Source organism: Channa argus, chromosome 8, assembly GCF_033026475.1.
Source record: "Channa argus isolate prfri chromosome 8, Channa argus male v1.0, whole genome shotgun sequence".
NCBI classification, from domain to species: domain Eukaryota; kingdom Metazoa; phylum Chordata; class Actinopteri; order Anabantiformes; family Channidae; genus Channa; species Channa argus.
In genome coordinates, this window is record NC_090204.1 from 10,679,089 (window position 1) to 10,694,545 (window position 15,457).

General features: G+C 36.9%; 1 protein-coding gene across 1 annotated transcript in view; it reads right to left on the reverse strand.

Moving 5' to 3' along the window:
* The window catches only part of agbl4 (AGBL carboxypeptidase 4), a 268,727-nt gene that overhangs the window by 236,003 nt on the left and 17,267 nt on the right, over positions 1–15,457 (reverse strand). The window contains exon 3 of the mRNA XM_067512201.1: positions 13,595–13,719. Coding sequence (XP_067368302.1) covers positions 13,595–13,719 — 125 coding nt within the window. The remainder of the gene's footprint in view (positions 1–13,594; positions 13,720–15,457) is intronic.

The window sequence follows — 15,457 nt, forward strand, 5'->3', positions numbered from 1 at the left end:
ATAAAATATGGTGTCAACGCTAAAAGACAAAAAAGGCTAGACACCAAAATGAAAACATCCCACCCCATCACTCATTATCAGTGAGCGATGGGGGTTGGTGTTATTCTAATAGGACTGTAATTAAAGCCTTCATCTCATCTCACTCTCATACTTGTATGCGATCTCTTTCAAAACACACACACACACACAAACACACCCTCACAGACATAAACTGGAAAGCGCAAAAATGCTTTGTTCCTCCCACCCACCTCTAGTCCATCAAGGGGTGTGTGTGTGTGTGTGTTTGTGTGTGTGTGTGTGAGATAGAGAGAGAGCGAGAGAGAGAGTGGGGGTTATAAAATCATTCTTAATTACACATTTGTCACATGAAAAGCATTCTGCCTACTTTGTATGAGCTCTAGCAGTCTGATTAATTCAGCAATCCTCACATTCCAACTGCTCATTATACACGAAACTTCCACTCATCTCTGTCTTTTTTATCTACGTCTTCCTCATTTTCTTCACTCATTCCTTTGGTCCTTGACATTTCAGGCTTTTCATTTGAGTGTACTGCTGTATTCTTGCCAGATCCAGTAGCCACAGAGGCAAGCTTTTCTTTTGGGATTCAGGGTTTGACAGCACAAATAGGCTGTCAGCAGTCTACTGTATGTTGGCTAACGAGGATAGGACAATTAAAGTGGAGGGAAACACTTCTGTTTCTTTCTACCTATCATCTACACCAGTGTCTCCATTGAATCAGAAGGAATAATCATCATGCAATCATGCATCATATTAAAATGTACTCATTCAGCTTTGGAGCGAAAGGTGGGTTTCTCAAACTACAAATTATTCATTCATTATGGTGCATTAAGTCTAAGCAGAACATATATGATACAACCCCAATTCCCAGAAAGTTGGGAACAGGATGCAATGATCTGCAAATCTTATCAACCCATATTTTATTTACAATAAAACAAACAACATTTAGATGGTGAACCTGAGACATTTAACCATTTCATGGAAAATAATTCAATAATAATAATTGAATTTGATGTTGTCCTATTCTTATCTGATGTTCTAGCTGCTCAACAGTCCTGGGCCTTTGTTGCCGGATTTTTTGTTTTATAATGCGCCAAATGTTTTCTATTGGTGAAAGTCCTGGACTGCAGGCAGGACAGATCAGCACCCAGACTCTTCTCCTGCAAAGCCATGCTTTTGGGATGGATGCAGCATATAGTTAACAATGTCTTGCTGAAATATGCAAGGCCTTCCCGGAAAGAGACGTTGTCTGGATGGGAGCATATGTTGCTTTAACATCTATGTACTTCTCAGCATTGATGGTGCCTTTGCAGATGTGTAAGCTGCCCACGCCATAGGCACTAATGCATGCCTCATACCATCAGAAATGCAGGCTTTTGAACTGTCCACTGTTAACAAGGTGGATGGTCACTTCCTCTTTAGTCCACAGGAAACGGTGTCCATGGTTCCCAAAAAGAATTTCAGATTTTGTTTCATCTGACCATAGAACAGTTTTACCTTTTAATTCAGACCATTTTAAATAAAAATTGGGCAGAGAGCACGGCGGCGTTTCTAGATCATGTTCACATGATTTCTTCTTTGCTCGATACTATGAAATGGTAAGTTTCTAAGTTTCTAAGTTTCTAAATCTGATATGTTGTATGTGATTTATTGTGAATAAAATATGGGTTGAGATTTGCAAATTATTGCATTCTGATTTTATTTACATCTTACACATCATCCCAATGTTTTTGGAATTGGGGTTGTACAACTTCATCCCACATACAAGGGGAGATAAGTCTTTGAACCATAAGTATTTTATATCAATGCAACCACAAGACCCTGCTGTCCATGAGTAAAGCAATAAAAAAACCTCTGTCTTGTTGTCATCTGTGTGTGCTATTTCCATCTCTGATTCTTTTGTGAGCTTACAGGAAAGCACAAGTCCGCTGCATCCCTGGAGATGCTAAATCTCAACATCAGAAAGACAAACAACATCTGTTTACTCTCAAACACTTTTTAGCAGAAGTGCTGCCATTGCTAGAGACATCCCTCATGCAGGCTGAACAAAGCTGTAAAGTATCTATAAAACACTGTGATCCCCATTTAAATTTGTGTTTTAGAGAAAATCCTCATATAGTTTACTCAACTAGACGTAAGGCATGTGCTGTATACATTTCTAACAAACAGTCCCCTGGTTTTATACCAGTTTTAAAACTCCACCAACCAAACACCCTTCAAAATCACATTTACTGTAACTACTAAATGTACTTTATACCTGACTATTTGGGTTTCATACTCAAATGGGTAAGATACAAATCACAAATCCAAAATCAGGCCTCAATGGTTGCTTGACCGTATTTGTTTATTTCTAAATATAAGAGAAATACATTTTTAATCAAATGAAATTATACACAAATCTATAATGGTTGAAATTACTTCCTTTCAAGTAGTCGGTGAAAATTTTTTCATTCAGGTTTGGTTTTCCGAAGATTGAATCATGTCAACTGGACTTCTTTCTTCCTCCCCAGTCCAAAGTAATGAATCCTATTGTCTGTGGATCCATTAACAACTTCTTGGTGAAAACTGGTTTTAAATCTGATGTATCACACAGCTGCTAAATCTTGTCCGGTCTCAATGTCAGGCATATTTAATAATAACGGGCTCATTAATGAAGTTCCGCTGTTCTGTGTGGATCATGTGCATGGGGGACACTAGAGCCAACCAGCCTGAAAAATACTTGGTTTTATTGATATTTGGCTACTATTGTACATTTGGCAACAGACAGAACACAGAAGACATTTTGAGACCATTGTCTTGATTTATGATGGTGCACAGTGATGACACAACCTGCCAGGTGCCAACAGGACACAGGAAACAAAATTACATAAATACACTTTACTACAGTTTACTCAATTTTCATTATATCATACTGTATGAAGGCATCAGTGGTTGAGCAACTGCACACATACTGACAGCACAATTGGCCCAACTGGCGCAACCTAACCACATGGGGTGTGAGAACAGTGTCCCTAACAAAAATACATTGTATCGGTACTGAAACAACCCTCAACACCCAACACTTCACTACTCTTTCCTACTTAGCCTCTGGCCTCACAGATGCAAAGGACAATAATGACACATGGTAGATTCCCAATTTGATCCCAGGAAGCACAGAGGCCATTTCATTTTTAGTGTCAGCACAGCAACCTGAGTCATCATACAAATGTCAAATAACAAACAACAATATCTTGATCTAAAACCCTAAGTTTGGACCATATATCAGCATTGGTGATAATTCGAATATTTTATAACGTGCTTTTCCTTTAACTGTGGCAAAGATTTAAATCGCTGTTGTTTTTATTCACTGCATGAGAGTGCTATTTTAAGGTTGTGTATTACAATGGAGTCATGAGTGGATTTAATCACCAAAGTTCTATTGTTTACTGTCTGAAAAAGTATAAATGTTTTTATTTTTAACCTGTAGCTCATTACTGGTTCAGCCAATAAAGAGAGAGAGCCATGAAACCAGTAAACTAGGTACAGAGCAGGTAGTAAAGATATGCCATAATGAGCAGGTAGTAAAGATATGCCATAATGACAAAAAATTATTAATATTAATATTGATTTTATCAATAACAATCATTACAAATCTTTGACGAAACGTTTTGCAATTTATGTGCTAGAGTTTGTAAGACATGAATGGTACAATTTAGGTACAGCTGAGCGAAATATTTTTGTCCAGGTGGTGAATGAACCATGTTGAAGGATTTGTGAGGTACTACATACAAGGGGTGGGATTAAACAAATTATATGGTGAGATCTTGTGATATTTCTGTTTATAAGAGGTTAATAATAATCTGACATCAAGTATTGATATTTTCATATAATATAACTGATTAAAGTGAAACTAAGCCTGTTAAGCATACTGAAACAGAACTAACACAGAAGCCTTTGTGGGATTGGAAATGGTCAGATGAATGGCAACTGTAACTGGCAGCCAATAAGAAATATAAACATAGGATACATTTGTGGTTAATTTGTTAATGAGAGCATAACTGCAAGCTTATGTTCTCCAAACTTGGAGGACGCTGAAGTTCTTATGCTAGAAGCATAAGTCAGTTTTAAGGGGTAACTTGCAATTTGGGCATTATGCTCTATCTCCCTCCCAGTTCTCTATAAAATGTAAATATTTAAGTTAAATGTAACTCTGCCACCTATACCTGTACAGGTTTAAAGAAATCATGTTAAACAAAATAGTATAGTATATGTGAAAAATATATATGAATAGTAAAGCACTTACTGTAAATAAATACAGGACATATTTAGACAATTCTCCTTTCTGGCAAATTATAATTTTTCAAGTTTAAGGCTATTTGTCAGCTAGCTGTACTATAAGGGACATTTATGAGACTGATGTACTGTTAATAAACATGAACATTACACACATCATGTACATTTTCTGACCATTTTGTTGTTTTTGAAATGTCACAGTGTTTTAAAACATGTTTCTTCTTCAATTTTGGATTTCGTGACATATAATTGCCTATTTTGTTGCAATGTATAGTATGTCACAGAATAGCTTATGTTTTGATAAATCACATTGACAATATTGTATCATAAGTTAACTGGTGATTCCTATTCCTATATAATACAGTACATGTAGGTCAGATCCAACTTTTTCTACTTTCACTACATGCTTGTCTTATTCAAATTTTACTGGCAACAGAAATTAATGTAATAGCATGATATCTGCATTGGCATAACATGTCGATCACCACACAGCATGTTGGAATAGATGTTAAAAGCATCTAGCCTATGGTAGGAAATGTAATGCAACAAGCACACTAATCACATTTGGTTTTCAGATGAATACTGTCAGCCTGCCGACAAACAGGAAAAAATGTTTGTATTCTCTGTCATCACTAAGAACTCGATCAATTTAGCTTCTGAAACCATTTTTTCTGGATATATAATTTTTCAATTGCAAAAAATCACAGAGCATTTCGCTTTAATGGGTGTTTAATGGGTCCTTCTTTCACATATCACTAATAATAATAATAATAATAATAATAATAGTAATGACAATAATACTTGTTTAATATCACTCTTTATTTTATACCTTTGACATTCCTATGCTTTGAGTCCACTCTGGTAGCATCTCATTCTGCCATGCTGCCTGTTCCAAATGTAAGGCCCACTGGTGACTGTACTACACACACAGATGTTCCCATGCTAGCTACAGCAAGCTGTTTTATAACTTATCACACGAAAATAAACAGCGGTCTTAACCTTCTTTATGCTAACTTGTTATAGATGTTTTTAGCTTTGCTCTCAGCCATCACACACACTGGCCAAACTGTCATTATGTAATAACACTTGTATTTTAGCAAATGTTTAACATTGTCTTAATGACTGACAGACAGACAGACAGACAAATAGACAGATAGAGACATAGTTAAGAAGAAAGAATGGAAAAGAAAGGCATACAGCTTACATAGCTTAGCCCATTAGCACACTATTAAATTATACCCATCAACACCCCCTCCCCCCTTTTGGATCTAAACTCTCATCTAGCACCAGGAGAACAATCTGCAGAGTAATTACCCTCCACCAACAGACAGTTACAGAGAGAAGGAGGACGTTTGGCTTGATTAAATTATTAAACCACACAAACAAAAAACAAAAGCAGCATCAAAGAGGCACTGAGGCTCTCCTTCAAAGCTCCTCGCTGTTCCCTAAATACAGAATACAGAAAATGTGTTCTCCCAAGCCACTAGTTGGCATAATTAGCTAAATGTGTGCATTTGTGAATGAGTGTGTATTCGTGTATGTGTTTGCTAAGATTGGACCCATTCCTCCAACTGCTTTCTAAAATAACCAAGTGGTTAACGACAACATGATGCCAAGGAGACCCTCCACCCCCACACACACACATCACACATGTCTACACTCGTACACATTAAACAATACTCTAATTACAACATTTATAAATTCCCTATGCCTCCTGCATCTCTCCAACCCCCAACCCACAAATCTGTGAATCTGGAATTGAATTTAGCCCAAGTTGAGGGCTGCGCTGGCATGAAAAGCCTATTTGATTAGAACGGCAGTTGTTTCATTTGTGGTGCAGCAGATTGCAGAGCCTCTCTATCCGGTGTGCAATCTGTATTCATTACTCGGTGTAAAAGGATGATCCATGTCCTGACACCAGGCTCATCATTTCATGCAGATGCACAGCAGCTCCACGAGGCCCTTACCAAGACGCCATACCATGCCTCCTCTTATTTCCCTCTGCTAACCACTTTCTGGTCTCTTTTCTCAATGTTAGCTTCTTCTGTTCTTGCTGATAACTTTTCAGTCTGTGATGAGTAAAGTCATTACAATTTTTTGACTGTTTCGCAGGTTGAATACTATACACAAACTTTATTTTACCTGTTTAGGTCAATTTTAAATTAAAAAACCTGCCACTAAAAACATAAATCAGATTACATTACACATTTGTGCAAAAATGTCAATTACTGTATTTTTTTGTACAGTACTGGTATTAAAGGTAAAGGACATTTTGGAAAAAATCAATACTGTGTTTCCCAGTCTCTACCTTCCTTTATTTCTCTGTGCATTCACTGCCCTCCATTATTTATTTATTTTTTATTCCACGCTGTCACCTGCACCCTGCTCTCTCTAATTAGGTTCCCTCAAAGGCCGGCTGACCACTTGCTATCACTAGTGTCTAAGTCATAACTATAAAAACGCATGAAGAATTTTAAGCACACCATGTGGGCCTGTTTGGCCTTTTTGTCTGTGTAGAATTGATAGAAAATGTTAGCAGATTCTGCGATTTTTATGTAGGTGCAGTTGTATTTTTCTAAAGTGCAGAGGGTTTTTGTCTACACTACACTACAATACCAAAGATTTGCTAACACATAGCACCTAACTGTTCTTTGCAGTGTTCGCCTCGATTCAGGAAATTAGTGTTTAGAGTCATCTCCAGCAGCATGTCATTCTGCCGTACTGCCGGGGTCCGAATTGATGACCCACTGATGACTGTACTGATGGCACACACACCAACCTATCCACAGATGTTCCCATGCTAGCCTCAACGAGCTCTTTTATTACATATCACACAATAATAAAGGCAGACGTCTTAACCTTCTTTAAGTTGACTTGATGATAAGATGAAGAAGATGTTTTAGCATAGTAATTTATCAAAAAGTTAGTTTGACAAAAAATAACGGAAACACCTGTATTAGACATACATATCGAATATTTATTTTTAACCTACAATTCCCTGAATCTGAAAATCTAATACTATGAGCTAAGAGCAATGATTGAGCTTCTGGTGTTTAAATAAAGACGATCCAGATGCATAAAAAGAAGTGTCTGCTTTATTTCAAAACACGCCCTTAAGCTCTATGCCTCCCTTTTATAGTGAATCAAGCTAAAAATAAGGCAATGAATTTTGATAAGGAGCCTTGCTTCAGTAGAGATAACCCAGGGAAAACTCATTTTGCTATCAGGGAGACAATTTGAAAATTCATTCTGTGCTGTTGTCATATCCTTTTGTCCATGTCATTATAGAGTGATCTGGGGAACATCAGACTTGACAATAAGGAAGGATGCCATAGTTCACCCTAACAGAAAAGGGTCACTCACGATACACTATGCTCCCTAACACAACTGCCTGATGTCATGTATGTCTTTGAAAATTGAGCAAGTCTTTCCAAAACTTCCCTCTGAGGTTTGAAACAAGTATTCTAAATTTCCTCGGGCTATGTGGTGTGTTTGAAGTCAAATATGTTTTTGGCAAAAAGAAGCCAATGTCTCTCCTTTGGAGACCATAAAGAGAGGAAACTTAAAAATGAACTTTCAAAGAAGAAGAAGGCAACAAGCACATAATATATGTTTATCTACCTTATGCAATATGTTGCAGAGGCAAAAGGGAGAAAAAAATACAGTGTAAAGGGCTTAAAATGACAGGGCCAGTCTGTGTGTGGAAAGACAGGGAAAGAAGGCTAGCAGACCTGTTAACAAGCACATAGTAAGTGTCTTTGTGTATGTGTGAGTGTGCATGGGTTCTTATCTTTGTATGTTTTGACAGTATGGCAGGATATGATAAAAGTTTGGATGAATATGAGTTTATTTCTAGAGGCATGTATCAAACATATCATCCCTTAAACCAGGGGTCTCCAACAAGTTGCTCGCGACCACTTTCCAAGTAGCTCACACAAGGGTTAATGAATCGTACATAATTTGAAAAATTGATTATTTAAATTTGAGTGGTCACTCAGCAAATCAACTTACATGTATATCCAATCTAATTCATAATTGTCCCGCCTCCTTCTTACACAAATGGATTATTTGACAATTAGTTTTCAATCAAACAGTGCCCTGCTGTCAGTCTTGATGAGCCAGTGCTGATAAGTGTTGTATTTAATGAGTATTAAGACACCTCTAGCGACTCTTTTTCAAAAAAGTGACTAGTGTACAAGAGTAGGAGACGTTCACTGATCCAGACTGCAAGTAAAATGAATCACGCATGCACAAGGCCATGGCTGGTACCCATACCACTAATACAATAGAAAGAAATGCATACAAAAAAAAATACATAAAAATAAATACAAACAATACAATACAAAAATAAATAAGTATTTTTTGTGATGTTTTATTGCAAAATGTGAATTGTGGACATCAACATTTTGTAAAGGTTCAGGAAAACAGCTTATCAGTTTGTGTTGTTTGGGTTGAAATAAGCCACAAACAAAATATGAGTAGCTCTCTGCAATTTTCATTTTGTAAAAGTAGCTCTTAAAGGGAAAAAAAGGTTGGAGACCCCTGCCACACAAATGTGGTGCAACACAAATCCTCATGGCCATGCTATACGACCAATGATTTTACCACTGGTGATCATTAAAGACCCGCCCGTCCTCTTTTCACTGTGTTACAGCTGAAGTATATCACAAAACAAACATGATGATGGAGAAGGGCATGGAACATGAGAGGAAAGGAAGAGAAGACAGAACAGGAGTGGACTGTCCTTTCACACCACCAACTTTAGCAACCAAGGAGTGGCAGGGCTGAAGTTAAATGTGGTGATCCACATAACCATGGCCTTCTACACTAGAACATTGCCCAGAGCTGATGAAGCAGTGGGCTAAGATAAGATCCCTTATTATACAGACTGGAATTGATGTTACACCCCACAACCACCAGCTGACTTCCCAGAATTGCAGCTAACATGCTCTATTTAGAAGAAGGAAAATGTATCGCTTACATGAACAAATCATTTCTCATAAATACACCATGTCTCCTCCTTCCTTCTTTCATGGTCCTGTCTCTTCTTTATGGAAAAAAAAAAAAAAAATCAATGTGCATCACATCCATTACGCTGCTCTTGTGCTGCTCTCTCCCCGTATCTGTCTCTCAGTAATTTTTCCTTTGCTTAATTATTTTTTCTCTGCTTTAGCAATAGACAAAACAGTAATGATGTATTTTTTAAACTGATAAGTAAATTACACATTTATAGTATAAAATTTTATTGTGAATGTTTAGAGACAATGCAATTAGGCACTATGGTATGTGATATCTGACATATATTATTCTACTAATAAAAACACAATTGGTTAAACTACAATAACATTCTACAGTAGCTGCTAAAAGTAGAATTTGTTGATTAGTACCACCAAGACATAGTCTTTACTTTAATGATTCTAAAATTATAAGTTTGATGAGCCATCAAACTTATTTTGCACAACAAATTACATCAATAATGATAAATTTAAACAGTAAAATATTGATTAAAAGAGTGTGAATATGAGCATATGATAACACTTTTTTTTGTTTGATTCTGTACTTTTTTCTGATTAGGCAGATTAACCACCCTGCACTGTGCTTTCCCTGGACAACCAAGGCTTACAAATCACCCCTGCAGCATTTAGAAAAGTTGAAGGCACTCTGCACAAGGTTTTAGTGCCTGTCTTCTATGAATGGCTCCCTGAAGGCTCCTATGATAATAGCTGCCAGCCGTGCCCTTCACGGATCTTGACATCAAGCACACCCCTACAGCAGGGTGGAATGGCATAACAACTTACCCAGTGAAGTGTCATATCAACTCATCCACTGGTTTCTGGTCATAACACAGGGAGAGGTTGAAATGAAATAGTGATAGCAGCAGCCAAGTTAGAATTCACTCACTTTGGACATAAGACACAAAACTTTTTTAAAAGTCCATGATATCTAGTACTTCCCAGTATTGCTTAAAGTAAATGAGGCAAGGAATATTATCAGGGGTTCTCTGCGTACAAATACACGGTAGAGCAGAAAAAGTGGGTTAGTGCATTACTACTTCAACAGGACTGTGCATTTAATTTTTTTTTTTCTTCATCTTTGTAGAATGACCAAGGCAAGTGAACCAGTAAATATACTTGACCATTGTCTAAATTTATGAACACTCTCTAATAATGTCTAACAGTGCATCCTGTCTTTTGTTTTTCTGTATATTATCCAACATCTGTATAGTATATTATCATCTAACCAAAACAAATTATTTGTATGTGGAAAAACTACTTGGCAATTACTTTATATATTATTCAGATTAAGTTAGCAAAAGGTTAAATTAGCATTGATATAGAATTAAAATATAACTACACCAATTAAGTATCTATATAAAGAAACAAAATCTAATTTATATCTCTGCTGTGACAGTATTATCCCTCATTTTCACATCCTGCTCTACACTTTTCACCATACTACTGCTGAAGGAACTGATAATTAGTGAATAAAGTCAAGTACACTAATTTTAATACGACTATTATTAGTAGTATAACTAATATAATTATAATATATTAGTTTAGAATGTGGTAAAGTGGTATTTGCCACTTCACATAAAACCCCCCAAAACATCGGAGACTGAGGGCAATGCCTTTAGTTGTGCAGATATTTTGGTCATAAAGAAGAGAGGTGGTGATGGTAGGGAATAAGTAGCCAATAGATGACCAAATGTATTACAACTAATTGTCAAGGAAACCTTACGATAAGTACCAAATTTCATGACAGTCCATACAGTAGCTCTGACCACATAAATTGTGGGAAACACAAACTTTGTGCTGTGCAAACCCATGATACAACACAGACATCACTTGGGTTCACTTTTATGCAACATAAAGTGAACTGTGCCATGAGAGTGAAATTGTTGAAAGCAGCAAATAGAGTTTTAAATTCAGAGCAACTGTTGAGCACGTGCAATTTTTGCATGACATTTTCCTGGAGAAAATATGCAAAAAAAACAAAACCTCAAATAGTGTCATATGGTCCATATCACTATAATCAACTTAACCAGAATTGGTTTGTGCTTTGGGAGGTATGTGAGTGGTTTGAAAAACACAAAAAAAGAAAGGACATACAAAAAGAGAGACATTTATCCATCCATCCAGCCATCATAACCGGTGCTACGGTGAAGCCAATTTCCACAAAGCTCCTAAGCTGATTGAGGCAGACCAAATCTGTTTCACCAGCTTACATTCCTTCAAAATGGCCATCTCACTTCCAATATCACGGGCTTTTACTGTTCCCCATTCCCCTGGCTCAGGCTGAGAGTTAGCAAGGCTTAGCTGGATGAAACACTCCACCAGCCCAGTTCTCCCCTGGAACCCACTGATATCTCTATAGCACAGCCTCTCCCCACATAACCATCCTTAGTAAGTTTATTTACTCATGCTACTATTATTTGTCTGCTTAATTTCTGTTTTTATTTTTTATTTTTTTGGTTTATTCATATTAGAACCAATTTACAAAACTATTACTGTAAACTAAAGATTTATGTGAACTCTGACAATTATGGGCCCATAGACACAACCTAATCACAGCCTCTGTATATACACAAACAAACACACACATATACACAACTTGGCAAAAGGGCAGAAGAAACACTTCTACATCACAATCAAAACACCTTCTACTAGAGTACATTAAATTCACACAAGGCCTCTTTGAAGAAGGAAATTGGACAGATAAGAAACAGATGTCTATGAAAGAAGCCTGTGAAGGTGCCTGTAGAGTACGGCTATGAAAGAAGCAATAGAATTTTTTTCTGTGACTTATAGGCTTGGTTTTGCATGTGCTGCTGAATTTAGTGCGTTTATATATCTGATATAATCAACCTTTTGTCATTTACAGTGTTGTATTCCAGTCACTCTCCCTATGTATTTGCTCACAATTTCTCTGTCATTTTGCTACAACAGCAAATATCCCATTGGCCCATGATGCAGGCTGCTGGTGTTGGTCTATCTGGTGCTGGGATCGATCCGGCTCCAAGCTGAGGCCTCCCATTCATCTCAGCGCCATAAAATGTGATTAGTGCTGACTACAGCACTGCAGGGAGATGAGCTGATAGGCCTGATAGCCTGAGATAGGCTAGGTTGGACACTACAGGAAGATAGCAGCAGCATGCTGCGGAGTCAACCCTGCATTTTCTGTCCTCTATTCAATTTCCCTCTATGGCTCTAAATTTGCTTATTTCTCATTCTTATCGTTGTCTATCTCTTTCCCCATCCTGCTTTCTATCGTACTACCTCTGTCTCTATAGTGGTTTTTTGAGTGTCTCTCTCAGTTCATTATTTCTGTTTTTTGTTTGCTTCATATCTAAGCTGACAAGTTTGTATGTGCACAAATTACATAGCAAACTTAAAATGCCAATATTTTCATATTTGTATCTTGAAATCTAATTTTAAATGGTAAAATAAGCCCCCTCCACACTGAGGCCACCCTCACTGGAGCATGTGACCATTGATCAGCCAATCACAGAGCTCAGTTGCCTAGCCAATCTTAGATTCTGTAAAAAGAAGTGAGGTAGGAAATAGATGACTGCCTTGGCGGGCACACATTCTTATTGCCGTCAGATAATTTACATGTCATATAAAAAGACATATCGCCAATCTAAATGGCTGATAATGTTATCAGCTCCAGCAATAATGCACATCTACTGTTGGATATAAAAAGTGTGGCTATTACTTTAATACCTCTAAAAACATCATTACATTATCTCATTACATAACAACCTACTCTCACCACAGTCTTGCTGAGATCCAGCAACTTGCATTTATCTTATACTGCACTCACTTGAGTAAAGTGCCACTTAACAATGACATTCGTATTCTGTCTTCACCTTTATGTTGGTTAAATTACTATTATTTCTTTTTCTCTAAAATTGGTCAATGGTAACAAATATTTTAGATATTTTAGTCTTTTGAAGTTAACTCATAATCAGAAAGTACCATAATAAACTTTTTTACCCACAGTATAACTTAATCTACTTGATTCAAGATTAAATATTGTCTTTGTCTGAGTTGAACTTCAGTATCTATCTAGGCATATATATTTTATAAAATATCTGTAACATTACTGTAGCACTGCGCATCACCAGGGCAACACCAGTGGGAGTAGGCAAGGATTTTGGAGCTTAATCATTTCTTTAGCACTATGAACATTTATAATTGTTCATCTGATTGCGCCAATTTAGCACCTTAAACTAAAGGCTCTATTTGTTATGGAATACAGAACAGGATTAATGGGATCACTACAACAACTACAATTTGCTGACCTGTGTCTCACGGATGTTCTCCACTGTGAAGTTGAACCAAACTCTGAAGCGGGGGTTGCAGGTGTCAGGACGGATGAAGAGGTCAAACTCAAACTCACTGATATAATCAACACGACCAAGGTTCCCTGCAGAGGCAGAGAAACATCTTACATTAGCATTAAGAAGAATTGATCAGTCCACAAAATATACGAGCATTGGAGCATCTCCTCTGTATTCCTAAATACTTTCAGTTAGTTTTTTACATTAAACATTACAGACATGCAATCACAAGACAAAATAATCTAACAATAAAATACAACACAGCATTGATGTGAGGATCTGCTTACAAACACAGATGTATGAATTCAATACAATATTTCACAGTGCATCACTGCCACTGTGATTTGAGGCATGAGAACAGCAAACTTTTCCCAAACGTAAAGTTTCAACCTAAATACGTTGTAGTTAATCTGATTTTATCAAGTGATCACACAGATAATTACTGTTCAGACATGATGGCTGCTTTCAGTGTTTATATGGGAGACTCGAGACTATGTGTACTTCTCATAAATGAAAATTGAGGCTTATATGCAGTGTTGTATCACTGTAACTCTGTTTATGTGATCTCAGACTGGGTGGAGTCAGGAAATATTTTGCGACCCATGAAAAAAATAAATTATGCGAACAATGCGAATTGTTTTAGCGCGGTTTTACTCTCATTATATTCATACTAAACAAGACAAATGTGATGAGAAAACAGAAGATAAACTGTGAATTAACAACAGATGAACAATATGACTCTGTTGTTACAGAAACAGGAGAAGAGAGAATAAAATGTATTTGTTCATGACGACGGATATTGTTCAGAGTGACCTCTCGGACATGTAACGCACAGCTTCTGAGAAGTGTGCTCAGGTGTCAAAATGTGCGCAATTAGCGTATACAAACTAATTCAAGTAATTCACATAACATTCCAGATCTTGCACTTTAACAGGGCAGTTGAGTAAGATCAACACTGCCAGCGGTGATCTTACTCAACTGCCCTGTTAAAGTGCAAGATTATTCACGTGGCTGAAAATGTCAATTTATAAACTAATATTGGATAAACTGATATGCTCAAAGTTAGTGCATGTTTAGGTCAGACCTGCAGTTTTAGAGGCCAACATGTGAAGTGTGATCACCTCAGAAGAATAGGGAGACACTTTTAATGGAATTCTAATATTATTAAACTATAAGGAAAATAACTGCATAAATATTTTTTTAAACATTATTTGTCATTGCATGGAAAAGTCAGTGCAGTACATGTTTAGTCATTGGTGATCTGGCATATAAACAATGTACATATTTGTTATAAATGTCAAGACAGCAAGCAACTATAACACACCTCTAATGAGAAATACAAAAATGCAACAATAAATTGATGACTGATCTGTATTTACATTTGAAGCCCTTTTACTAACAGCCTCCATAGCTAGGACTAACAGTGAGTGGCATTTCATTCCAGCACACTGAAACCTGGAAAAAACAGCTCTGCAAACCACTACTCTTACTGATTATAGAGCAATTGGGCAATGTTGAAATACTTCGTCTATTCATTCATCTAGCATCCACTGATTCTACATTGAAGAAGCACAGACAACATAAGAAATCAGGGTTAGACAGGCAATGACAGAAGCACTGAGGTGTGTTTTAGGGGAAGAAGAGAATTCTACATGTTGATAAATTACCTTGTACGAATGTGATGAGGAAGTAGTCTTAAGGAATGAATAAATGAATCAGTTAATGTGTTTAAGCCATTTTAGCACAGATACAGGTGAATCAGTATCCTGTCTAAAATCAACACCATAAAGATTAGGGAACACTCCATTCAACTCTGTAAAAGGT